Source organism: Acanthopagrus latus, chromosome 12 (assembly GCF_904848185.1).
Source record: "Acanthopagrus latus isolate v.2019 chromosome 12, fAcaLat1.1, whole genome shotgun sequence".
Lineage (NCBI taxonomy): Eukaryota > Metazoa > Chordata > Actinopteri > Spariformes > Sparidae > Acanthopagrus > Acanthopagrus latus.
Window position 1 is genome coordinate 20,547,810 of NC_051050.1, and position 27,797 is coordinate 20,575,606.

At 42.1% G+C, this 27,797-nt stretch overlaps 1 protein-coding gene across 3 annotated transcripts; it reads right to left on the bottom strand.

The window, feature by feature from the left end:
• Positions 1-24,284, bottom strand: pik3r1 (phosphoinositide-3-kinase, regulatory subunit 1 (alpha)). Of its 3 annotated transcripts, XM_037117077.1 has the most exons (15): positions 24,013-24,284; positions 21,867-22,493; positions 12,159-12,251; positions 11,542-11,616; positions 10,634-10,765; positions 9,798-9,999; positions 9,388-9,470; positions 4,636-4,837; positions 4,359-4,539; positions 4,139-4,264; positions 3,910-4,052; positions 3,421-3,597; positions 3,255-3,329; positions 2,997-3,167; positions 1-2,882 (listed from the first exon to the last, which is right to left on the bottom strand). In XM_037117077.1, the coding sequence occupies exons 2-15, from the start codon at positions 22,201-22,203 to the stop codon at positions 2,693-2,695; spliced, it is 2,187 nt and encodes a 728-aa protein (XP_036972972.1). In that variant the 5' UTR covers positions 22,204-22,493; positions 24,013-24,284; the 3' UTR covers positions 1-2,692. The 3 variants fall into 3 exon arrangements, with proteins under 3 accessions (XP_036972972.1, XP_036972973.1, XP_036972974.1); XM_037117078.1 differs by lacking the exons at positions 9,388-9,470; positions 9,798-9,999; positions 10,634-10,765; ... (2 more) ...; positions 21,867-22,493; positions 24,013-24,284 and adding an exon at positions 6,984-7,433; XM_037117079.1 differs by lacking the exons at positions 9,388-9,470; positions 9,798-9,999; positions 10,634-10,765; ... (2 more) ...; positions 21,867-22,493; positions 24,013-24,284 and adding an exon at positions 5,959-6,902 and having other exon boundaries at positions 265-2,882.
• Positions 24,285-27,797: the final 3,513 nt, after the last annotated feature.

Consider the following 27,797-nt stretch of genomic DNA (forward strand, 5'->3'; position numbering starts at 1 on the left):
TTTTTTTTCTTAAAAAGAAGTGTTTTTATTTTCTTTTTAACAAAGCCCAATACAGATTTGAAGCAAAACTGGGGAACACTGGTAAATCTCAATCCAATCATCACGTCTGGGGACACCCACAAAAAGATGAGCTTCAAATAAAAATAAAAAAAGACACCTAAAATAATCATACAACCCAGAACTGGGGCAAAGAAAATAATGGTGCATGTTGTCCAAGAACTATAAAAAAAAAAAAATTTCATTTTTGACAATAATAAACAAAACGTTCATGCCAGCAGCTTGTTGGGGAGGTAAATAAAAATCTTCTAATAAAATAAATGTCAGATATGACAGATCTAATATCCATGACATCTGTTAACGGCTTCGAAAGAGAACCAAGAAAACTAGGATAAATGACAGTTAACTATCATGCTAAAAAAATTAAAATCGGATCATCAAATACTCCTAAAACACATTTTACATTTTGAGTTGTGTCTGCAGTAGCTTCTGTACAGCTCTGCCATGATGGGGCTGAGAATAATACGCAAGAAACTCATATTCTTTGTTATAGTTTCTTTGCTGAGGTTTCATCTGTGGTCGTCTTTTCGCACAACGTTTCTCTCACACAGATAACAAATGTTTATTCTTTAGACAGGAAGTGACACATTAAAACAGCATTTGTGTCAAAAATGGAGAGAATTAAGAGTCAAATTTGACCTGTAGTTGAAAATGGCAGTAATAACCAAAATGTTATTAGGTTAAAGTTTTTATAACTAATTTGTTACACAAAGATACATTAAACAGTTAAATTGGAAGCCGTGCTGAACACAAGTACATTTTTGGGGGTGCGGGGAGTAAAAGTACCACATTTAAATTATTTAATAGCAGGTAGGTCTAAGATTGTAACATTCATATATTTGTCATTTTGAGTGATCTAATTTAGCAATCAGACTGAATGAGGGCGCCATTTTTTTATATACTTCTGTTGGCCTGACACAATGAAGAGTTTGGGTTTAAAACATGTACCGATCGCTTGTAAAAAATAAAAAAAAAAAGCCAAGAGATTAAAGATGAGGAGAGATAATGTATTTGAGCTGTGGCTGAATATTTCTGTCAAGGATTCAACTGGCAAACGTCGTCCTCTGAAATATGAAATAACAGACAGATCTGAAATGAGCTGATCCACCTATGTAAACACAGTGATTTTCTGATACAGAAAAATACTAAGTGGACAATGTACGTCGATCTTTAATAACAATATCCATCGGCTGAAAAACACCATCCTGCTCTGATATATTCTCATGTGGGAACATATATATTTTATAACAAAATAAATCTATACTGTTGTTTATCGCGGTGATGGATGATAAAGGGGTCGTACAATCCCATCATCTCGTTCTCTGAGTGCTCGAACCGTCTTTGTCCGTCTCGACAAAGAACTGCATGTAGGCTCAACTCTGTGAGAAATAGTACTGAAGCAGCTCAAATACTCGAAAGGCTCTGCCTGAGAAGAACATTAGTTTGAAGCGAGAATAAAACAAAAAGACTAATAAAATACTCATCTTTTCCATCTTTATACCAGCTGGTAAAGTAATTTATAATAAAGTGTATGTTGCTATTATTATCTTTAAAAATCATAAGCAGTTTTCTTTACTGTATCTTGGCATTTTGACACAAAATATCCTTGTGGATATTTACACAGGAAAAGATACTTTTCAAGCAATAAAACAAGCTTATATTGTGGGTTGCAACAGAATAAAAACACAATTCTGAAGAAATAATGGAGAAAGAATTGCATAGCAGATCAGAATATAACTAAACAGGAACTGATCCTTTTTGGTATGGTGCACTTTGATTCATGACTTTGCACATTTTCACATATGTACATGAAATAGTGAGTCCATTCATAGTTTCACCTGCCCACAGTAAAGATCAAGTTTACTTCTGTGCGATAATGCTCGACACTGAGAAGGCGAGTTGCTCTTCTCGTAGAAGTCCATAGGAGTCTTTTCAAAATAAAAAGAAAAAAAAATTAAACTTTGTTTAAAAAGTGCCATTTTGCTACATTTATCAGCTGACCCTCGGTCTGCTACTGAACAGTTAACACAAGCAAATGTGTTACACATCCCCTCCACAACGTCACACAGTTTCCTGATTCTATGAGTTTTGGTCACATGGACAATCACACAAACACACACACACACACACACACACACACACACACACACACACATACACGCTCAGTCACAGAAACACTTGTGCAGGAACACGCACACACACACACACACAAAGATGAAGTGAAAGGAAAAATAAAAGTGGAAAAACAAAGTTGTGGCCGGCGGGTACAGTTCCATTTGAAGAGTTTATCTGCTGCGATTAGACATTCCCGGCTGGTAAAGCTTTAGAAAGAACAAGCACCATTAGAAAAAGGCCTCAGATGTCCTCTGCTGCTGCTGCTGGGGGACAGTTCAGCAGTTTCCGCTTGATTCTGTGCTCCCACAAAAAGCAAAAAGAGAGAAATCTACATTCAGACTCGCCTCGGGCTCGTGGTCAGGCAAAGTCACTGAAATGTTTCAGGCTTTATTGCGTCTTTTTCGTCCAAAGTCCTAGCCAGGCAAACAGAGCCTCTTTTCTTAAAGAGTCCGAGGACGTGTATCTCCAACTCCCATGAGGCCTTTTTCTTGCGTCCGTGAGAATACATCTGGGTGGATCCTCACCGCCTCTGCTGGGCATAGACCGGGTACGCTAGCGTCACATTCAGAGAGTCATTGTGCTGGACCAAAGACGTGTGCTGGTAGTGAAGTACGAGTTCTTTTAGTGAGCTGTACAGGTTGTACGGCTCGGCGAAGCCGAAACCTGAGGGGGTCTTGTTGATGACGCAGTGCTTCACCTCGCTGTCCACGCTGCAGAGAGGAAGAGGAGGACAATAGGTCACAATCTGTACAGACTAAAGCTGCTCGCTATTTTAAAATATATACAGGCACAATTGAAATATTGTGAAGCGAGCTGATACGTACACAACACTGCAGGCGTAGCATCCTGCTTTGCTGCTGTCTCGAACCAGGAATGTTCCGTCTCTCTTGCTCTGGAGCAGAGCTTCTGCCTCCAGTCGGTTGATGTTCCCCAGTTTCCAGGAGCGCTCGTCATGATGAGGAAGGTCCTCGTCGTCGTCCACCATTGAGTATTGACTAAAGACAAAAGTATGTAAATGTGAGCTGTGGGGTAAAAAGGCATCTCTTGTTGGGTTATTTGTTGAAATCAAAATGGACACTCACTCTTCTGTGTTCTCGTTCTTGATTCCGAGCCACTCGTTGAGTTTCTTCTGTCTGACTCCCTTCTGGGTCAACCACCTAACAAGAGAGACGAGGACGTTAGAAACCAGGTCAGTCCATTTTGAATTCTCTCCAGAGGGAAGCTTTAAGGTTTGAACGCTGTACTCACATGAGATACTGGTCTCTGGTCTTGCGGAGCTGGATGAGGTCTGGCTTTATGCTGTTCATTCTCTTGTCGATCTCTCTGTAGTCGGCCGCCTGTTTCTTCAGATCTTCCTCCAGTCGTCGCTTGCTGTCGACAATTTCACTAATCCGTGACTTCAACTTCTCGTAGTTCCCCATGATCCTGACAAAAACACGGACAGCCTTTTATTTTCTGCCCAAGCTGCAACTAATTGACTGTGTAGGTGTTCTTTGTGCATTGTGTTATTTTCTAGATTAATCGACTGATCGTTTTGGTCCATAAAATGTCAGAAAACAGTAAAAAATAAATGTGTACATATATATTGCATCCAGATATTCTGAGAAAAGCAGGAAATCTACTTAAAGAAGGGGCATAAAACAGCATTTTCTTCCATTTCTGCATTAAGAATTATTGATTTAACTTTGACTGTTGCTTATTTTCTGAGCGATTTGGTAAATTGTGCTGTATTCTTACCTCTGGATCTCCTTGTCGTTGCCTTCTCTCCTGAACTTCTCGATATATTCCTTGCTGTACCGCTCTTGCGTTTGACACTGCTCCTCGAATATCTTTATAGTTTCATTAAAAGCCTCGATGGCCGTCCTTTTCATTTGGATTTCCTGGAAGAAGAAGCACAGACGTTTTAGTGCCAGTCCTACAAAATACTGCTGGAGAATTCTTGATGTTCAATGTAAGTTGGACTCACTTGTGACGTTCTGGTGTATTCTTCGTACAGACGGTCATACTCTTTGTTTTTCTCCTGGTACTGCTGGTGGAACTCGCAGAGCTTCCTCCCCACAGCATCGATGTTGTCTTCTTTCACCACCTGATCCTGAGAAAAGATTCAAGACGAAAAAGTTAGTTGAACTGCCTGAAACGAAAGTAAAATGTAGATGTGCACCTCTTCAACTGAGCTGCCTTCTCACCTGCTGGTGTTTGGAGACTGGATACAGCAGCTTGACGTCGAGCTTGGGGTTGTACTGCGCCAGTGACTCGTTGCGATAGTGGTTGATGAGCTCGACGACTGAGCTGAAGGTCAGAGGGTCCGAGAAGCCGTACTTTCCGTCCCGGTGGAATATCTTAATGAGCTTGTTGTTTCCTCCTTTCCTGTAGATAAAGAAGAGGCACAGAAACCAGTTAAACTATCTGCTAAAAATAAGTAAATGCTGGCTGATCAGAGGAAACTGAAAGGAGGAAGCTCACCTCAGAGTCAGAGTGTAGTCTCCATGCATCTTTGTGGAGGCGTCTCGCACCAGAAACGTACCGTCCGCAGTGTCCCTCAGCTTCTCATTGACCTCCTCCCTGGAGATGTCCCCCCAGTACCATTCAGCATCCTGTAGAGCCATGTTGTTGTTCATACCGTTGTTAGTCACAGATGTGGGCTTGGGTGGCTTTGGAGGTAGAGCTGTGAGAGAAGAAGAGGACGGGATGTAAATAAAATCCACCGCGATGTGACTGTGTCGAACCAAACAACTGGTTTTCTTCTAGAAGAAAATACAACTGGATAAATTTGACTCTCCTCGCCTCTGCTTGAATTTGTTTAATCATAATCAGACACTGGGATTCACACACACGCTCTGTGACTTGCTCATCTTTTTTTTTTTTTTTTTCCATTGATTAAACAGCGCTGCCGCTCTCCATCCGAGAGGCGGTAACAGCGAGGCAGTGGGAGGGGGAAATGAGGCATGAGTCAGGGGGAATGAATTTCATTCAAGAATATCTATTAATATTCCTCGCTGCAAATACAGCAGAAAAAATGCCGCCTGTAATAAAGGCTCACACCATCATGATTGGGGATTCTTTCAAACAGGAGAGCAGGATCAGAAAAGGTTACATATGAAGCACACAGGCTGTGAAACCTAATGCAAACACACAGCTGCTCACTGATTCCCATTCAAGATTTTGCAGCAAGAGATCAGCTGTAACCAAATAACTGGAAACCTATAAATCTCTTTTTCCTCTTAGCACTGACTGGAGCTTGAATCTTAAATCTGCAGTGGCTGCTCCTGAGCTGACACTAGCTGTAGCCGAGCAAAAGTAGCAGAGCTATTTTTAACCCACAAATCTGCACTGCCTTTGTTCACTCCCTCCGCATTAACACCCTTTATGCTACAATGGACCTTGCAGGCTCATTCAGAACCCAACCACCACCTCCACCGCTGTTCACTGCTGCCAGACAGCTGGAGTTGTGACATGGCAGAAAATGCAGAAGCTTCCAATTCGTGCAAAAACGCAGCCTGTGAGCACATGGTTTCCTGCTTCACGACTGCCTTCCAATCTGATAATATTTCCTCTTCAGATTACCAGAAAATTCTAATTCTTATTACCGCTCATGTGGACAATCCAGTCTTAACAGCTTAGCAATCGCTCCGGTCTCATTTCTACACAAACACAGCTCACAGTATTTGATTATGCTCTCCAAACAGGCACAATAAGCCGATTTTTCTCTTTATTACAACCACCTGAACATCCATTTGAAAAATCCATTAAGGGGCAGCCTGCTCAGTAACGTGTTACATCACTTACCACAGCCAATCACACGGGGGGTCTGTCACCAACCACTCCTGCATCTTTCATTTCCTGAGAGCGATGAGGTCATTCTGAAAGCCCATTACCTTTTTTTTTCAGTTCCTCACAGCGCTTCGGCTAAACTGAAATAACTCATAATTCTACATCTGAGCACGCATCCATGTTAAGATTAAATGTGCAGCATCTCTCTGCTAGAAGAAGGAGCTGCAGCCTGTTTCCATGCACTTCCTCTGTCATTCTCTCTCTCTCTCTCTCTTTCTCTCAGTGTGTGTCGAGCTCGGCTGCTTGTTCTCCTGCAGGTTGCTCGGCCCCTCCCCTCTCTGCGTGTGTCGTGCGGAGCTTTAGTCCGGCCCACTTCTGGCACTCAGACAAAGCCAGCTCTGCTGCAGCAGCACGTACACAGCTAAATTATAATGCCGAGCTCCGGTCAGCGGCACCCAGAGCTCCAAAATACGCCTGTAATCCCACAGCGTGACACTCGGCATGACAGGGATAGCTCCCTTGATTTCCTGAGTGAAACTGAAATAGACCTGCTTCTCGGTAAAGTAGAGGGACTCAAGTGGAACGCAGTGGATGTTCTTGTAGGTTCAACTGTGGAGCTCTGAAGAAATTAAAAACTGAGAGCCTGTGATCTAAATAATTTAATAAAATTGTAGGGACAGTTTATAATAAAATCCTATCTGTAGGGTTAAAATACTTGATTTGATAGAAACTACCTGTTGGGAATGTTAAAGACCTCTTTGAATTTAAAGTCCAAACTGAAATCTTCACTACAAGTGAGAATAATTCAGAACTCTACAGCGAAAGCAGCAGCAGTAGGCAAAACAGCATTTGCTCATAGCTACAACTGGAGGCTTTAAGGAAACAAAAAAACTATTCTTCTTCTTTTCATGTTCTTACTCGTGTCTTACTTTACCCAAGTGACCCTTTCTGTTTCCGCCTGCAGGCAGCACAGACAGAAACATGCTGTCCCACTTTTTTTTGAAACAGCTAAAAAGAAAGCTTCAGATCATCAAACTTACGTTGCAAGTTGTGCATGGCTTGGCGAGTCAACAAACTCTTCTTTATAGCTTCTCTTTTATTCCCAAAAGGTAAAATAAATCCAGTGAGTGAGTTCAGTTCAAGTCCTCCAGTAAAGCTCCATTTCATAGTTTTAGGCCGGTGAATTTTCTAATTCTCAAAAAGAAAAAAATGAATAAAGGCCTCGGCTTTATGCGCTTCTCAATGAAATCCAGGTAATCCGCTCGACGTGAGGCAGGTGCAACATGCGACTGTCTAACTGACTCAGTTCCTGCTGTGAAGGAGGTAAAGTCTCCCCCTCTCTCTCCCCCCCTTCTCTCTCTCTCTCTCTCTCTCGCTCTCTCTCTCTGAGACCTGCTCGTGTGGAGGCAGCAGGTAGTTAATGATTAGCTGCTCCGGTGTCGGTGCTGCCTGTTCTGAGAGCAGCCACTCGTGCCAGCAGCGTGTGTGTGCGTGTCTCTCCTCGACTCTTCAGTCACTCCCTCTCTCTCCTCCCTCTCTCTGTTTGTAAATGAGGAGGCAGGAGGTGCTCGGTCTTATGATTAACTTGCAAAGTTTCAAATATTTGCTGAGCTGGGCAGTTTGAGGCAGGGAGGACATGTGGAGATCCAGGCGGAGAGAGAGCGAGAGCAAGAGAGAGGGAGAGAGAGAGAGGACAGAGGGAGGAGGAGGGGGAAGAGCGGCCCTAGAAACTGGAGGCAGCCCTCCGTTAACAAGAAGTGCTCTGTGGAGCAGGCCGACTTTCCAGCCAACCAAATCTAAGTGGGCCTTTTGTCGCGTACTTAAAATAGGCACGCAGTAACTGGGAGGAGGCACGCACACACACGGGTCATTCTAAGAAACACATGTACATTCTGTGCATGTGTGTAGCCTATTCTTCATCACTCTTCTTGAGACAGATGACTCCACACCTGAACTTTCCCGTGTATTTTACTCGCTTTACGTCCTAACAAAAGCACTAAAAAGCACTTCATGGCCCGATTCTCGCTCGCCTGCCTGGCCGCCCTTCACTCCGTCCGTCCACCCCGCTGCCAAAGTGCTCCCGCAGGTGCAAATTACTGACAGCTGAGAGTGGCCCATGCACAGGAACATTATAAATAGCCCTAACAGGTAATAAAATGTTTAAACAGCCACAGTCAGTTCTGGGCCTCTGGGCCAGCCAACGACTTTTAACTAGCACTGTAAAAACATAACTGTGCCACGCAACGCACGGCAGTCACACAGCAGCAGCAGCACACCGTGCAGACCACCACTGTACCGGCTTTGTGCAGCTCCGTGTTTGATATAGAACCAACTCATAACATCAGCCGTGAAAAAGGAAATGTGTCCGGAGAGGAAACCCAGAAAGCTTTCATAAAGTTTCTCTCTTCATAAAAATGGAAATTCACCAGCAATTATGTTTAATCACGCTCAGTTCACACCATACAGACACAAGAATCAACACTGTCACAGTTATCATAACACTGAACTGCTCTGCTGGACCAGGCCTGCAAATGACTAGAGCTGCGATGATAAAACCAACTATTCTGGTAATCGAATCACCTGTTTGAGCAATTTTCTGAGAAACGTATCTGATTTCAGCTTTCTAGGTGTGACAGTTAACGAAAAGTATTTGGGTTGTGGACAAAACAAGACATTTGAGGATGTTGTTTTCTGCTTTGTCATACTTATTGTAACACTAGCTGTACTCTATAACAACAAACTCCTTCAGTATATAAACTAGGGCTGGAAGATATGGTCTGAAAATAATAATGCAATATTTTTTGGCCATCTTGATACATAAAAAAGAGGCCATTAATCTGATACTAACACAACTAATCGTTGCAGCTCTGCCTCACTCCTCAAATCATTAGTTAGACTGGTATTTGGCAGTAATCACGTTCATCACAATTAGTTTAAAAAACAAAACAAAAAACATTCTCTCTGCTAAATCAAAAATCAACACAACACAGCTATAATAACACTATGCTGTACAACAAGCTCTGAAGGACAACTTGTTCAGATTGTGCCATTCAATAAACTGTATAAACAGAGTGAGTGTGGCATTTATCTCTAAGAAAGTACCTGGCGTCCTTTCAAACTGCGCCTGCTTCACTGTTATGTAACAAAGATCATCAGGAAATGTGTGACAGTTCAAACACTTGACCAATACATTATAAAACAGCCTTAACCTGCTCCAGCCATGACAGTTTTTACCTCCACAGTGTGTGTGTACTCTGTGGCCCTCTACAACTGCTGCAGTTACAAGTCTCAACACCTTTCTTCAGGCTATAAATAGTTCAGGTCTGAGGGGGATCTTTTCACGTTGTGCAGAACATACATCCACGCGACACAAACAGCAGCAATGCACGGCCAAACAGTCTTGCATGTGAAGTCAAAAAGTCAAAAAATGAGGTGGTTAACTACCTGGAGCTGCCGGAGTGTCACTCCATTCACTGGTCACCAGAACCTCAATGATCTTGATGTGAGCATCCGAGCTGGGTTCACAACTGTGGAGGAGGAGAAATAAAGTAGTTAAATAAAAAAGTTTTACAGCCCAGGTGACATTCTGTGCTGCTCTGTGCTGGTTTCAATCTGATGGTAATTCAGGCTTAGCTACTTTAATTGCACAGCTGCCAAGTAGAAAAGCCCCAACCTATATCCGTGTACAGTGCCTCTGTGTGTGTGTCTGCAACTGTGCATGTCTGAGAGTCGGTGTGCCTCCATGTTGCATGACTGAGCCTGCACACTTGTCTGTCTGTCTGCTGCCCGGGTGTCTATCTTTGACAGGGTATGCTGCAGTGAGACGCGACCCGGCTGCCCTGAGTGACACCCACCTGGTGGTCTGTTGTCTGAAGAACACAGGGCTGAAGATCTCGCCCAGGGCTCTGGCGCTGAGCAGGTTCTTGGAGCCGTTTTGGCACACTCTAGCGAAATGCCTGAGCAGACATTGGAGAGTCAGCCAGTATTGTGGGGGCAGGCTCGGGGTGCTGGCGATGCGACGCAGCAGCGGTGCGCATTCCTCAGGATTTGCCACCTCTGTTGAAACAGAAATGAAGCGAGAGGTCAGCGAGGTGGAAAACTGATCCGTCCTCGGTGGAAGAGGAGCATATAGTGAAAGATGTTTCTTTGTACAATGAGAGTGAGAGAGGTGGAAAAAAAGCGTCATGTGCAGTTAGGCCTGGAAACCGCAGAGAAATGTGTGGTTGACAATGAGCGTAAGGTACACTAGCAGGTGATTGGCTGTTCAGAGATGCTAGAGATAAACTTTCAGGCTTGTTTTAGTTCCTATTAACCACATATATCCTGTTTCTGGCCCTGTGACAGCAAGAGCTTGCAGCACTATAGAACAGCATGTGGTGTGAGAAATATGCCTGTGCTTGCAGCAAAAAAAAAGGCACACAGACAGTTGAAAGTGACTACATACGGTAATTACATACTTCATGGGTAGAGTAAGAAAAAGCACATGAAGTCTCAAAAACAGAGGCCTAAAAATATAAAAGTGTTCTTTAAGGGCCAAAGGGCACTGACGACTTCTTGTGGTTTGGTGTTCAAAGTACTGAATGTTCAAAAGCGTGTCAGGGGTACATTACGTCAGCACTGTGCTTTAGACAAAATGTGCTCTGTGCAAATGATCCCTGAAAGTGTGCCGTTTGTCACTGAGCGCTCTAACCTTTGGAAGTGTGGACCATCTGAGCGTATACTGCAGTGGGGACGACGGGCTGGGGGAGATCCTGCAGATACCTGCGCAGACCGTCACACAGGATGGGAAGGTCCAGCTGGTCCAGGTCTGCAGAGGGAGGATCTGAAGTGCAGAACACAGACACACACTTCAATACTGAAACTCCTTCCTGCACAGATGCATCTTTAATTACAGGATCATACTGTGTAACTTCTGACACTGAGAGCAATAACATCGACATCTTCTCCGAGATTTGTTTTCCCCCCGTATCGTGTACAATAACTACTTGATATTATTTCCAATACAATATTTTATTAAGGGTGGGCCATAATAAGGATAGTGCAATATATGTTTCGTCTTGCAAAACGATTATCTTTACTTCATATTTTTCCTTTATCTAATTTTTTTTTTGACAGACATCAAAAAGATATACGCATAAAAAGAGCAAAACATCATATGCAACTAACAGCTTTTTTTGCCCTCTAAATTTAGACAGGTATCATGATATATTATTCGATGACTGCAGTTTATCAGTTATTGCCATATCTCTCTCAGAACCCTTGCAGAACATATACTACATTTTCTGATGTTATCATTTACTCTTTTTGCACTCGATATCTATTACTCTATTGTTTTGTTCTTCTCAGGATTAATACACTTCTACCTTATCTCATGTACAATCTGCAAAACCATATCATGCAACAAATCACCCTCCTCTCTGCTCTACTTAAAACACTGTACGTGCACACATGCAAGTCTCATTCAAGGCCCTTCACACATTTACCACTGTTTATCACTACTGCTAACGTCAGTCACTTTTTTGGCCTCTGCTTGTCTCCCTCCCCAGACCACTGGAAACATTCAGATGAAGTAAAGGGTGCTAAAACAAAGCTACTTACCACCATCAAAATACTGCCTGACTTCGAGTCCTCCGCCAGCAGTAAATGTTCGGTATAAAGTGGGATTATCCAGACCTGCAGATTGTAAGACACAATTGTTAGATGCATTGACTAACATAACTTTTTCAGAATAGCTCTCTGATAGGCTGATACAGGTCTGTTCCTGATATGTGAAGAGATGACAAAGATAAGTTACTTGCAATAAGAAATTCTGAGAAAGCTGTAACAGATTTGTGCTTGTCTGTGGTGAACAGACACCTTCATGGAGTTTATTAAGTTACTCGGAATTGCTAAAGAAATCTCAGTCACAAGTTTGAGTATCTTATTGAGATAAACAAGGATCAAATAGACTGAACATGTGAAATGATCTGACATTATAACTGCCTGGTAGGAGGAAATATCTTGTCAAAATAAAGGCGTAAAGCACTTCAATTTAAGATATTTTAAATCTTGCTCACATTTCACTTCTTGCAGTGTGTGTGTTCCTGTGGAACAACTCACAGGAGCTCATTAAAATGTGGTTAGCAGACAGTCACTGTTAACAGGGAAAGTTAAAACTCAAGTGTCAAGTGTCATGTCAAGGTGAGTGACTTGAAGTTCCCTCGGTCAAAGCTCACCTTTCTTCTCAATGGCTTCCAGTATTCTGGCTAGCATAGGTGGAGAAGTCTCTGGAAGGGCGAACTGCTCCGTCAGGTCCAGCAGACAGAAGCCTGGAGGAGAAAACAACAGATCATCACTGTTATGATCAAAATGACTGCCGATTGTTCTTCTTTCGATCATTTTAGTTCTTGTAGTATCCAACACATGCTGGGGAATTCCCACTGCAGGAAGAATAATGATAAGAGAACAACTCCACTCTAAATTCCATTTCAGTGCTTCAAATGCAAGAGGAAATACTGTTCCTGTCTCCATGCCTGAGGAACATTTTTCTCATACATGCAACATAAGAATCATCCACCATGAGGAAGTACAGAGATGCTTTGTCTTAAAGGCAACATAATCATGACTAAGAGAATCTATTCTCACATCCCTCTGGCTGTAGAGACAACACAGCAGCTCTCGGGGGATCTCACTTGGTCTATTTCTTTCTGATGTAAGTGGTGACAATGAGCGGAGTTCCAAGTCATATCAGCAGATTCAACAGAAAGTACATTCAGGGTTTGAAAAAGTAGAATTCAACCCTTTTCAAGGACCAGTTTTGATTCTCTCTACATGATTTTATATGCACTTGAGTTGAGGTGATGCACCCATGCAAAACTTAAAAAATATAAAAATATATAAAACTATGCATTTTCCACATTTCTATGGCTTTGAACCGACCCTATAAATATATCCTTTAAAGAATCAAATGGTCTTCTTGTCATCAGAAGCTGTGATTCTCATGTGACATTAAATTGCTGCGATTCATTTGAACCAGCAAAGGTCGATCAGGCGTGTGACAACACAAACTTCTCAGAACTTCAAAGGTAGCTGACCAAAGCACTGCCTTCAGAAGTAAAAGGTGAGTATTTACTGCAGACTGATTCAAGAACAGGAGGTGCGGACCAGTAAAGTTGGGGTTTGGTGGACTGAGGAACTAAGCAAATACCCTGTGATATGAGGTAAGCCAGGTCTGAGTTTTTTCCTCGTTTTTCCTTTAGATCTTTGCATCCAGGTGTGGACATGAAAGGACGAAGGGCTTGGCAAGGAATTTATTTGGATTTGCAAGGGCATATTTTGAAAAGCCACTTCTGAAAGGCTGGACTGTTCAGCTCAAAGTCGACAGATTCAAAATGCATGAATGGAAGCCTTTCTAGTAACAGTATATTTCTTTCTTTCTAGCTTCAAAATTATTACAAATTTTTTTGAATCAGGCATTAAAGCGGGCACGCTTTGGTCCCATTCATGCATGCACGCCAGTCATTACCAAGGAACTGCCCTCTTCAACCAAAAGAGCGTTCAATCAGGCAAATAATGAACCACTTCATCCAAATCCACATCCTCTTTGGCTAGCGCAGCACACAGGCTGGCATGTTGCGTGTGAAGGAGCTGGCTTACCCGAGTCCTTCTAACCACAGAGCACACAAAACTCCATGTAGGACAACTGGTCATCTGGAAGACATTATTGGAACTGCAGAGTGGGAGGGGGGTTTTCTCAGAAGCAGTGAAACTCTAAGATGGAACACCAGAGTTTCCCTAAATAGAGATCGAGACACGCAGCACTGCCATAGCACACCTTGGACGTGTAACCTCTCTCTCAGACAAGATATCTAACACGGCTGTCATTCTACAGCCAACCTTTTTCTGAGAAACTCAGCTCACAACCTGAAGTTAAATTTAATACACCCACCCAAAGTTTTCTATGAATTTTCCGACTGCACCCAAAAAGGGTGGGCTGGTTTCATCAACAATTTATAGGGTGTTTAAAAGGTAGAATTGTATCTGTTAGGACAAAAGAGCTAATAGTCAACAATGCATTGTAGCATTTCCAGTAGCTTGGTGATTAGAGATAAAACAGGAAGACTCTTCAAAATGATCCAAAGGCTGGTGTTTATTTACTCGCTCTGTGAGCCAGCCTATGAGTGACACCAGACAGGCTGTAGATAGAGTTGCTTCTTGGTACTGTCAACGATGTGATAGTTTCAGCACCGATGGAATTGTATCAAGTGGCAGACGAAATATGGCAGAAATGTTTGGAGCCATCAGCGATGATTTCTGAGATGCCTTGGCATGAGAACAAACCAGCAACCTGCCCTGCTGGCTGCCACTTATAACCATGGAGACACATATAAATACACACATAATTCAGTCATTACTAGTGTTGTCAAAATGATGGAATGTCTGACGTCAATACAAAAAACTGAAAAATATCGATGTTCGGTACTACCGAGAAAAATTGAGAAAAGAGCGTAGAATCAAGAATCAAGTTGTTTGCTGTCTGGGACGATATTCTGATTATCGGTATCTGTGTTTTTGTGTTCAATGGTTAGTAAAATAAAAGATTTGAAAAATTAAAACATTTTGACCTTTCCAGCATTCTCACTCCGGCTATGACAACTCATCTTTTACTAATGTTGAGAAAACACGCATAGCTGTTTTATCCACCATCTTTTATGAATGTTTGTAAATGGCACTTGGGATAAATGTATTTTTTCTGTACACCTCAATAGAGTACCAACATGTCGTTTGGACTTCGGTTTGCCCTGGGGAGCTGTAAACATTAAGAAACTCATGCAATAGTAGCTGAATCATAATACCAGTCAGTCTAATCAGTGCAAGAAACACACCAAATAATCCCCTTTGTGTTACTGCAGTGTTACTACAGTATGAACACAAAGCACCGCTGCCGTTTGCTCTGTTTGGAACAGCTGAGGGGGCTGCACAAGCACGAGTCTCTGTTCATACTTTCTATAGAAGTTGGTTTCTGTGGCAACTTGGGGAAGGAGAGTACGGAGACAGGGGCCCCTTGGACGTGTCTGTGCAGGCCTGCATGTTTGGCAGAGCTTCTCATGATATCCCAGCCAGTCAGAACGCAGTTAGTCGACCGCAGGTGGAGGAAGTTGTCGCAGCTGCCACTTGTTCTGCTGCGGTGTGGGGGGGACAATCTCCCCTGGCTTAAACGGTATGTCTGAACCCGACAAACTGCAGTCTGCGGGCAGGACAGGGCTGGGGCAACACGGACACACTAAAGATAGCACACTCTTCAGATAAATTTAGAGGGGGCCTACTCAAGTAACCAGCGTTTTCAGGCTGAATCATTTCTTCTAGTCTGAAAAGGGACTAGGCAGTAAAAATTAATAACCCTTGGAAAGTGCATCACACCGCAGCACACATGACAGCACATAATAGAGCAATAAGTGCAGTATAACACAAAATTCATTAAAGCTTATAATACTATGGTGTAAAAGGTGGATTGTATGAAGGGGGATTGTATTAAGGGTGCTGCTGAAGCCTTACTCAGGGCTTTAACAAAATGAAAAATACAAAAAAAAGAGTTCTTTTCCCTTGACATTTCCAAGTGAAGCTCAAACATGCTGTAAAATGCTTGTACTTTAAGTCAGTGGAGCATACAGATTTGAGCTGAAGTCAGTAAAAAAAAAAAAGAACAGGCAATGTCTCCTCCTGCAGGGTGGAAGACGCAGTGCACAAGCGGAGCAACAGCCAATGAGGAGCCTGTTGCTACAGGCTGACAATTAACCCTAAAAAGGGCAGACTGTCAATGAATCACAGAATCTACACCAAAAAAAAAAGTCTTTCCTGCCGTGCAAGAAAGTCTGAATCAGACCTGCATCAGGCCACATACGCTCAGTAATGACTACTTGAAGACATTTTCTGCATTTTTCTTACATGTGCAAAGCACAACTCCTGTTTAAATTAAACGTACAGCACAAATGCCTGAATTGTTGCTCGAGTTGTCAGTGCTGACTGCAGAACTGAAGGATGATTCAACCAGTTTAAGCTTGCAATCTTTTTCCTACCTTTTTGTGACGAAGCAGAATGGCCTTAACGGAAATGACACAACGCTTGCCACAATTAACAGATTAAAACAAAACCAGACATCTGAAGACACCACCTCGGGCTTTGAGAAACACTAATCAGAGTGACTGTGTAACTTCAATGTAACGTTTTGGCTTAAAGGGTGTGCTGTGACTGCTTTTTAGCTTTCCATGGCATATCGTATTGAGAGGCTCTTCAGTGAATTTTATTTTTAATAAAACTGACCACCGTTTTAACCCAAACTTGGCAAATAAGGAGGAGTCTGAGATGCGTCTTGTTGGAAGTGTTATGTAATGCCACACCTTCCCAGCACGAGGCCTGCACAGTGCCTCGCTACTCTCACTGGTCCACCTCCCCTCCCTCCCCGTCACATACATCACATATCTGAAATACCTCCTCTGTTGCCCTTGACTTAGTCTTATTACGTTCAAGTCTATCAGTCTGTCTCTCTCTGTCTTATTCTCTCTCTCTCTCTCTCTCTCTCCTTTTTAATCCTGCTAGCAGACATGCTCTGACTCTAGTAAAGAAGATTTGCACATTCAGACTTCTCAGTCTCTGCACACAATCAAGTAATGAAACAGTTATACACGCTTTCATGCACACAATTCCTTATGAGTCTCACTGGACTCATACACTAATGCAGTCTGGAGAAAAAAAATCTAATTACAGAGTTGATTTTATTGAGCTCTGAAATTATATTACCTTTTTTTTTTCCTTTTTCTTATTACTGAAGAGCAACATATTTTTAATTATAGCAGCTGAGGATCTGTCACTTTTTTCACAAGTTTGCTATTTCACACAAGCGATATACTCACTCAAACTGGCTTATTGTGGGTTGGTTGAGTTTGAACTCAGGTCACAATGTGGTCTCAACCTATATTAGCTTTTCCTTGATTAGTTTTTACAGAGAACTGGTTGGATGACAAAAAACCTAACCCCCTCAGTGGATGTAATAATCGTTGGTTGTAGATTTATAGGCATTTGGCTGAACAACATAACCTCAACATCTCTAATCAAGGAAAAAAAACCAAAAACAAAACACTTCACATACACTTGCTTGGATTATAAAGGGAAGACGAGTCTGTGTTGTCGTATTAGCTGGGACGTTGCTTACAGTGAAAGACAAATATCAAGTGAAACGTGCCTTGGCGTAACGAAAAGTTGACATTTAGTAGCTCCTCCGTGACACACTCCGATGTTGGAAACTATGACAAGCCAGAAATATATCTAAATCCAGCTTGAGTCTGACGTTTGCAGGCAGAGGATTTGCAGTCGACACTCTCCTCAACCCCGATTAATGTCGACAACATTACAGACTGATATTAAGCGGCTCAAAATAAACAAAACTGACACTAGACGTAGGAATATCTGCATTCTAAACTAAAAGAAAAACCTAAATTTAAAGCCTCACGCCAGCAGCATGTACGCTGATAACAATGACAGTGTAAAACAGCAATCGCCGGGGTCCTATTCAGCGCGCTACCATTTATTGTCCAGTTGCATTGTGCACCAAGTTACTGCAATCAGCACTTAGCACAATACTGATTCATCACAAAGCTACAAATCAGTCTACCATGCAGTCTGTGCACAGCCCTCCACCAAAGAAGCGCCAACACATTCCTGGCCTCAGCTGCCTTTAGCCCCATAGAGGAACCCATCAGAGCAAACTATCACTGTATAAAAACTTCTTCTTACTGATCTGTCACTGTCCTTTCTGGGGAAAAAAAGGGGAAATATATCTACCAACCTGAAACCAAAACTGAAGTTGCTGCATGCCCAACATAAGAGAGAAGTGAATTCTTGGCGGGGAAAAAAATTGACAGAACTGACAGTGTTCAATACAGCAGATGTCAGCCTGAGTACGAAAGAGGCCCAGAGAAGGAGAGCTACATTATCTCAATCTGCAGCTATGCACGGTACTCTCCCTGCAAGTGTCTCCTCTCTACAGCCTGCTCTCCTTCTTTCAGTAGCCCCTTTACAAAACATCTATTTCTACAAAACCCAAAAGTTCGATCTAGTAAAGTCTACTATGCAAATATACTGTATGATGGGTCCATTAGTAGACAGAAGATCCACTGTAGATAAAACATCAGATTGAAAAATCAAGACTTTTTCAAGGAGTATTTGAATTCAAGCATATTCCTAAAACATACCAGCTCGCTGTTTTTGTTATTGCTGATGGGTACGGTAGTGCATATGTTTTGTCTTGTGACTGTGGTTTTTAAACTGTTGGTTTAGCTTTCTTCATGGAGATGTTATCTCCATCTCCAGCCCAGGTACTGTAGATGTCAGAAGCTGTGATACTCATGTGACACTAAATGGCCGCGATTCATCTGAACTAGAAAAGATTGCTTAGAGTGCACGACTCACAAAACTACTCTAAAGTATACCCGAATTAAAGCACTTTCCAAAAACATAACGGTTGACAGTAAGCGTTCTCTAAACTTTCAAGACTTTGTACAAAACCTTGGATAAGCCTCAGATAAGCAGGACGAGATGCCCGATGGCATCAAATATTTCCCGAAACAAGACTGAGCACGTAGGCTGAACTGTGTGCGAGCATGTAGAGTAACAACCGGTTATTCGCACCTTTATCTCAAACATTTGGAGGAATGTTCACTCAGACTGGCTGTTGGGAGATAAAGAACATATACACACTAAAACAGAGAACATTTAACCATGTAATGCCATCACCTCAGTGATGTTAATATCTGACACGGTCACTGAACTTCAGTACCATTACAAATGGCTTCATATTCCAGGTACAACTGGTCAAGTACAGTATTGTAATCTTCAAAGTAACTAGTAATAAAATGATCACATTAAGTAGGGTAAAAGTAAAGTTGTTCCCTTTCAAAACGTAGTGGATTGGAGGTGTAAAGAAGGTGAAAGTGGAAATACTCAAGTAAAGTCCAAGTTAGTTAGAGTCCTCGACAAAATGTACTTAGTAAGTATAGTATACAGTATGTAACAATATCAGTGTAATTTACTTGTACGTTTGATACTAAAATACATTTAATATCAGATACTTCAAGACTCTGTATGGGTGAAATTATATTCCAAGGTGATATCTTTACTTTAAGGGGTTCCTTTTACGATACAGTCAATCAATCCCAAGTCAGGACACTGCCTGAATTGATGGTATGCATTTACTTTGTTGAGAAGTATTTATTTGTGAAGATGAAACACACTTTGAAATGTATCTTTTTCACCTTTGAGTTTCTTTCTTTGTTACTTAGATGGTACAAAAGCATGACAAGTTTGCTTTGAAATGTTTAAAAAAAAAGTTCTTCAATCAGTTCTGCACTGCTGCATGAAATTAAATGGGAAACTGGAGCTATAGAAGGGCTTCTATCTGTGGGTTTCAATCTCCAAGTTCCTTTCCCTTGGCGGGCCCGGACACATGTATATTCTCTCAACTGAGAGGCCCAGAGAAGGAGCAACACTTTAATGTTTAAAAAAAAAAAAAAGAAAAACGGCTGAGCGCTGGAATGAGGCGGAACAGTTTCCCAGCCTAGCCCTCATCTCTTTCTCTCTTCACCCTCTCCACATCTGCTGCACTCATGTAAACCCCTGTGGCTCAGAGAGGAGAGGCCCCCTTTCCAAAGCCTCTATTCTCCACCTCTTTTCCCCCTACCAGAGCTGACTGTAGGAACTATCAAAACATTAAAAAAGGGGGGGATGAGGGAAGGGAGGAAAAGAAAAAAAAAAAGCTGAGGAGTAGGAGGAAGGGAGTGAGATCCCTTGGTGGTGGTGGGCAATAAATCACAAACACTCTGGGAGCAACAAGAGCCCAGCCTCCATCACAGAGGCGCTCTTCAAAGCCAAGTCCCTCCCAAAGGCCCCCACCCTGTACCCCAGCACCAAACCCCCAGCTCCGCTCCGGTCCTGATCCTTTTGCACACCGACCCTTTAGCAATCTCGCTAACCCACAACCTCCGGGCCCCATCCCTCCTCCCACTGCTCTCCGAGTCTCCCACAGCACCAGGACACAGAGACTTTTCTTCTCCCGGTGCTACATTCACACTCGCTCTGGGCTCAGCACTGCCACTCAACCACAACACAGCCATTCAACACATGCTCCCTTCATACAGCTCCTCGCTCGCCCTCTGCAAACCACAGCAAAGAATTTCACAATCGCACCACAAAAGGGCAGAAAGTAGAAACCTGGCAACTGCAGCTGCTCTTTAGGTGAGCAGGAAGCTTTAAGTGTACATTCACGTCGGCCACAGTGTTTTTAAAAAAAGAGTTTTAACTGCTGCTCATAGTTGTGGCCTGAGCGGTAACACTTATTCAGATTTCAAAGGGGGATTTTTATACACGACCGTCTAGAAATTCCCAGAACTTCAATGTAATGGAGTCAACAAACATGCTCAAATGTTTTAAATATGACTACAGTAAGGCTTTTTTCGAAATGTGCCTTGTTTGCCATCTGAGACAAAGTAAAATAAAAGATCAGTTTCATCGGTGTACACAACAAAAAGTTGAAAATGTGTGTTAGCCCTAGCTTTGCCCAAAAATGGGGCAACACCGTTACACCGTTACCTTTGTCATAATCTTATCATGAACAAAAGCTCCTCAGGCCCACTCAAGAAAGGGGGCAATGTGGCTTACTCATCATTTTAAAGGGATCTAGTCATCTTTCCCAACACTGATAAGGGCATTATATTCCCCTAAGATGTGGCTTTGTGGAGAAACACACATGATACCCACTGGTAACATATGGCTGGCACAAGATGTTGCGGTGTAAGATAGCCTGGATCCAAGCCAGATCCATTGTCCTCTGGGACTGAGCTTCACATTGAGTGCAGCTGTACTTCACAGGGCAGAGCCACTTGTTGCCAAAGACAACAACTGCTCTGCAAAATCAGCATCTTTCTCACACTTTGCTAAGCTGACTCGAAATCCACGAGTTCTTTTTTAACTTGATAACCAACAAGTCATCAGCAGGGAGTCAGCAGACGACAGGAGAGAGATGGAGGAAGCAAAAGAAACTCCCTCTATACTCCCTCATGTTATCACATGATCAAGATTTCCTCTACCTCTTATGTCATGCGATTAAAAACCAAATTGTCTCCATGACAACTGAGCAAACCAGCTACATAAATTCCCACTCATGTCAGAACCTGAGAACTGTTTTAATTAAAAGTACATGCTAATGAGTTGTCTTTACCAGACCAGAAAACGGGATCAAAATGAAATCCAAACGGTTACAAATCAGTATGACTTCATTCAGCTACAAGCTATTCATGGTACCAGATAAATGTAAACACGATTTCTACAATATGGCCGAGTTCACATCCTGTAGCTTTCTCTGGCGCCAGAGCTGAACAATGAAGAATTTGTCACAATATGGAAACACGTGAAAATATGGCTTTTTCTGTGCAAAATAACATGACGAGGTCATGTTACTGATTCATTTTCTGCATCAAAACTGTTTCATTATGGATCAAGTTTACAAACATTGGGTACACCGTTAATAACTATGAAGATATTCACTTGAATTTCCTCCGGGATCAATAAAGTATCTATCTATCTATCTATCTATCTATCTATCTATCTATCTATCTATCTACTTGTAGGTGTTTAAAACTCTTCACTTGAGTGTTTGGACAGCCTCTCACGGTGATATTTTCTTCTTTTCTCGCATGCCTATGAACGTGAACTGAATATATTTGGGTTTTTTGACCATTGTTCAGACAACTGAAATTGTCGATATGGGAACGTGATGGAATTTGCTGGGATTTGCTGACAAAACACTTATCAAGAAAGTGAACGTCAGATTGATGAAAATGAAAACAATCTTGGTTAAATTTCTTCTTGTTACACAATTCTCCTGTCAATCTCACCTTGCTCCGAGTCAGAGTCCATCTCTGCCTTGTAGACACCTGGAGCTACAGGTAAAGGTCTGAGGGGCCTTGGCTTGGGAGTGGGCGGAGAGATCCATTTCTTCCCGATGAACTCGACATATGTCCCGGGGAAGTCCCCTTTTTCCTGAGTGGTTTCGTTGTAGCCTGGCAGCCATCCAATCTCGTCCGGCCTCTGTTCCAGCCCATCAGTGTACCCAAGAGCCACCAGAGCTCCTTTGCTTACCAACAGTATATCCCCCACATGCAGATCAATGTCCTCCTCTCTCTCTTTCTTGTAGTCATAAAGCGCTCTATACTGATATCCTTCAGCACTCATGTTGATCACTTGTGTGTTCTTTCGAAGATGAACTCCAACCAAGAAAGTTACTTTTCAGGCTTCTCTGATTATATGTTCAGTCCAGGTACACATTTGCTAAGTTCAAATGATTGTAGGTTTTACAATTCCAGTAAAACAGTTCTTTGGAGACACCAGTATCTAGCCTGTCTTCATTCTTTCACAGTTCCTGTCTCTTCTGAAAGATTTCCAGTTCTCTTGGTGTGTTGCCTCACAGTATGCACCCATCAATAAATGGCCTGCAGCTGTGATATTGAGAATGCGGTCCAGACCTGTAAGATGAGCAGAGAGGCCATTTGCAACACATTGCATAAGACAATTACAGTATAGTTTATAACACAAAAAACAGTTTATACTGTGGACTAAATGTGCAAAATAAGTGCGTGTGTACTGTTTACGTTTGCTTACATATAGTACTGAAATCAACTACATTAGTGTCTTCATTACATCTTCGTTAGGAACATTTTTCCATGTACTTGCATTAAATTCTCTTTTAAAATTAGTTTTCATATCAGGGCAAATCAAGTGACATATAAGTTGATATCAATGTATCTGTGAAAGGCCAATATCAGCCAATGATATCTCCCAACCGATATATCGGTCGTGCTCTACTGATAATAAGAATTACGTGGAACTCTGAAACTGAGACATTTTCTGAGATGGTTATCATAGAGTGAAAATCTTTTGCCGATGCAATCCTACATAATACTAAAGTTACTTCCAGCAAACAAAGACAATGGGAACATTTTTAGTATTTAAACACAAACACTGCAGTTACAGATATCGGGATTTGTGCACAAATTAAATTTGATACCTTATATTTGGGGAACAAAAATATTCACATAACACAAGATTCAGATTATGTTACAGAACAATCAATCATAAAAATATCACTATCTAGTCTTGACTAATGTATTGTGCATTATATACCACCTTTGTTACCCTGCTATGACACATACACAATTTCTTTTAAGGAAACTTTTTTTTAATCAACTTTTAGATCAAGTCCTTTATTAATTATTAATCTTCATCTTTATCATTTAATAGTTTGTGGTCCCTCATTGCACTACCATTGCTCCTCCTATTCTTGTCAACTGGGTTCAAAATGAGTAAAAGTATTTTACCAATTAGCAGCTTTTTAATAAACATTTCACAGTTCCTGTGAGCTGTTCCGACCAACATATGGCTGCTAACATTAGCATCGTCCGTGACAGCTTTACATTAACAACGCTGTCTCATTAATACAACTTAAAAAGTCGCCTTCTCGGTATGTAGGTAACATTTGGAAATAAGTGTTTGCAGCCAACATGTCGATTTAAATAACAGAAAAGAGTTTGCATGCTTGCAAGCTGCTGCAGTGAAGTTTTCCAGCCCTGTAACTTACAGTTACAGTGGGCGAAAAAATGTCCGGGGAGCTGGAGGGTTAACAGTTAGCTTAGTTAGCTAGTTAGCTAGCGGCGCCATCCAGCTATGTTGGATGTACTTATGTTTAAGGTTAGTTAATAGTTAGATTTTTGTAAACAGAAGCCAACAACCAGCAGAAAAGTTGAAAAAACAAGTTTAACGGTCGAGTTAACGTTAAAGCAGAATATGCGAGAAAGAAAAGAAACGTAAGTTAACACAACGGTCAAAAAAAAGTAATTAAAGTTCAACTTAACTAACATTCAGGACACTTTAGATGTCTGACAGGTAGCCTCTTACACGATAAGGTTTTAACAAAGTGACTTAATCGTTAACGTTTTGCCAGCTTAGTGAGCAGCAGCAGAAGCCGCAGCAGCAGCAGTCACATACCGAGTCTGCTGCATGGATCCACAGGCGAATCCAACGAGTCCTCTTCCTCCCGCACGAAACGCTTCCACTTCGTTAAACTTCAGAGTTGCCGGGGCATTGTTAACAAACCGCAACCCTACACGTGTCCCGTACGAGCACGGTTAAAACAACAACAACAACAAAAAATCCTCCACTTGGGTTTTAAATCCGCTTTAGCGAATTGTACAAACTGTTACGAGCCCGTCCACATAACGGCACGTCTTCCCCGTCCAGAACAAACGCTCCCTTGGACGTCGCCTCTGCGGCCAGCGAGGGGGCAAGACAAAGCACGGCCGCTGATTGGCCGGCATCGCTGTCAATCATAGACGTCGCTCGATCTGACCAATCGGATGCACACTTGTGGCTGCCACTCCCCCCCACCCCTTTCTTGTACTCTTGCACGCAACGTGCAACACCTATGAAAATTACATAACCACTGCACGCAGAAAACTAATGTTATCCAGGATTCTTGCGGTTTTTATTAACAGCATCTGTTTTTGGGGGGAACTTGAAGGGGAATATTTTCTGAGCATTTTCACGCAAAGTAATGAGGACAATGTGAAGATATCACGCAACTTTATGTGTGATGCATCCAGAGGACATCTGGAAAGCAGAAACTGTTAGTCTTCATTGTTTACAGTTTTTTTTTTTGTTTTGTTTTTTTGTTTTGTTTTTTTGTAAGTTAATAGCATTAACTTTAACTGATGGAGGAAATTATGTGATATAAAAGAATGTCTGTGACAGAACATAGCAGGAAGTTACACATTAGGTAGTTTTAACTCTAAATCATAATAAATCATAATATGGAAGGTCCCAAATATCTTACAGTCACCATCTAAAGCACATGACTGTGAATGTGGGTGGCCTAATTATGGTAAGGAAAGAGGGCTGGCTTGCAGAAAATCCCCTATCGAGTATAAACCCTACTGTCCCGGCTCTGCTAAAAAGAGGCCGTAAGCAGCTTTGTAGCAGGGTAGGCCCCTTTGAGTGTACTGCAGTCACACAGGCATTCACCACTGAGAAAAGAGGAAGCAGTTTTCAAAAAACAGGAGAATTGGTGGTGTTGAAATTAATAGTAGGAACTTCAAACTGCTGCTGCAGCATATTGGGAAACTTAAACCAACGTCAGAGTCAGAGTCACATTAATCATTTTTACCCAATGAACCCTAAACTTTGCATTATTTCCTCCAGCGCTGTGACCTCACGGTTGCTCATCCCCGCGTCTCTTCGATCATAACCACGTGCATGACGAAGAAGATCTATTTATTCTCCTTCTCAAATGCGGGACCAAGCTGTGTCCACTGACGGAAAAAAAAGCCACTTACTAATAGAGTCAGGGTTTATATTTCTGCTGTAGATGATGGAAATTAATATTCAAATCACCAGACCGTTTAATCCCCGACTGTCCCAGCAGCAGCACACCTCGCCCCCCTGATTAAATAGTCAGACTCTGGTGACCCATCTGCTGCCCTGCAGATACCCAAACTACACCTCTGGTAGGATCTCTCCCCTGTACAGACGCTCAATGTTTATTGGACTGGACTTTACTCATATTTTCGGCGAGACATAAAACAAAAGTAGATCGCACTGTAAGTGAAGTTTATCTTGCTCATTCCTGCGGTAGAACACTGTTGAAGCAAGCAAGTTGTGTTTTTTACTTGGTGAAGTATGGGTTATTCTTCAATCAGAGAGTTACTCATTATGTGTCCGAGTGTAACTTCAGGTGTAAATTTAGCACTCGTGTTCTGGTGAAATCCAGAATCGAAATTGGAAGCAGCTTTGTGTTTGCAGCTGCGGACCTGCGGAGGCATTTATAGAACGACATTTCAATTATTTTGAATTATGAGTCCAGTGGATATCAAAACACTCAGACCCAATGTTTGTATTCTGTTCTAACCAAGAGGTTGTTTGCATGCTGTATGAAAAAGCTAAGAAGATTTGCATACGACCAGTGTCCATACTGGTTCAGTTCGCAGTTTGAGACGTACTGTTCCTTCTCATTCTGAACATCCGTTACTGGACACTGGATGTGTTCATGCTGACAATATTTTGTGGCCGTGACGTTTCTATTCTACTCCTCAGCACACATTTTGAGAGGAAACGTGTGCTTAAAGCTAGCTTCCTACTGTAACTACTCAATTCTGATGTCAGTTTGAGCTCTCAGTAAAAACCTGCAATTTAAAGGCTCTCATCTGCTGTACTGTGTCATTTAAGGCCCAATCAGGAAACTTCTCCAGAATAGAAATTACAGTTTCATTACGTCTGAAATCAGCTTTCTGGGGGCTCGTCATCTGATCACACATAACATTTTAGTCCTGAGTCCTGTTCTGAGAGGACTGGAAATCAACTCGGAAATCAACTGTCTTGCCAAGTTGACATTTAAACGGAATATTTTTGACATTCATGAGATATAATATCAGCAAAATTTCCTCCCCAGTGATTCCATGTGGTCTTAACGTTGGCGCCATGGTTGCAAAGACGCCTGGATGATTTCTGTCACAAAATGGCAGCAACACAGGACAAAACACTAGTTTATTCAACCATTTAAACTATAATAGAAAAAGGATCTGCAGTTAACCTTCCTTTGCTGGGTGACCAGAGGCAGACAAATTTTATAGGGAACCAACGTAGACAGCGAAGGGCTGCATCACTCTGCATCCGTAACATTGTGCAATCAACATGAACTTATTATGAAAGCCGAGTCTTCGTCATCGCCTTGAAGTCTATTGCCAGTTTAACAAGTGAGATGTTGAGGTCCTGTCTGGCTAACTGTTTCCCTCTGTTTCCAGTCATTGTGCTAAGCTAACTAGCTGCTGAATATATAACTTCATATTGAGCAGACAGATATGAGAGTGCTATAAATCCTGTCGTGTAACTCTGTTCAAAGTGGTGAATGGAAGAATTTCCAAAAAATACGTCGAACTACAGCTTCACTTTGTAGAGAGCCTGCAGCACACCAAACATATTGCAGACTGAATAACTACCCTTGAACTGGTTTAGCATGTTGAATATTTCTCTGGATAAGCAGTTTTCAAGTTGACATACATTTCACTGAAGGGTACTTGCAGTCCGTCATACTGTGAGACCTCTTCAGCTTTTGTCATGGTAATTCCCAAAGTGTGAAGTGTGAAGTGCTCTCGGACCACCTACGAGGCCACAGCATTCCACAACAGTCTGAAGTAGGTCAAGCACACAACGCAGAATAATATTGTGAACGTGTTTCATGCACAGCTCGAAAGCAAAAAGGTGTCCTGGTACCATGTGCAAAATGTAAATGTCACCGGAGATTTTAATGCGAGCACTATTATTCCTTCACGAGCACGCAGGATGTCTCGAGATGATTTGTGTGTGTGTGTACGCTTTTTTGAAATACAAGAATTCACCCTCATGTTAAAAACATGCGACCAGGTTTTTTTTTTTTCTTCCTCTCCCTCCCTCCCGACCATCCTGAATCTGTCAGAATGGTTTTGCCGTGGTGAGCAGAGTGATGTCTGGGCTCTCAGGCGCTGGATTAAAGCTGCAGGTACATTGGCAGAGCGTTCCTTTCATGTTGTAGCAGTGGGACCTGCTCTTTTAAAGAATTCATTCTGCGTGGATTGGGCCCCTTAAACCATTAATCTATGCAGTGTTTTCAGGGTTTTAATAAAGGCAAACTTTAGTGTGTAGGGCTCTCAGGCTCCTAGCGTTTTATCCCTCCCTCCCCGCTCCTCTATTCACTGCCTCTTTTACTTTTGTGAGCAAGCTGAGAATTCTCACATGGGTAAACC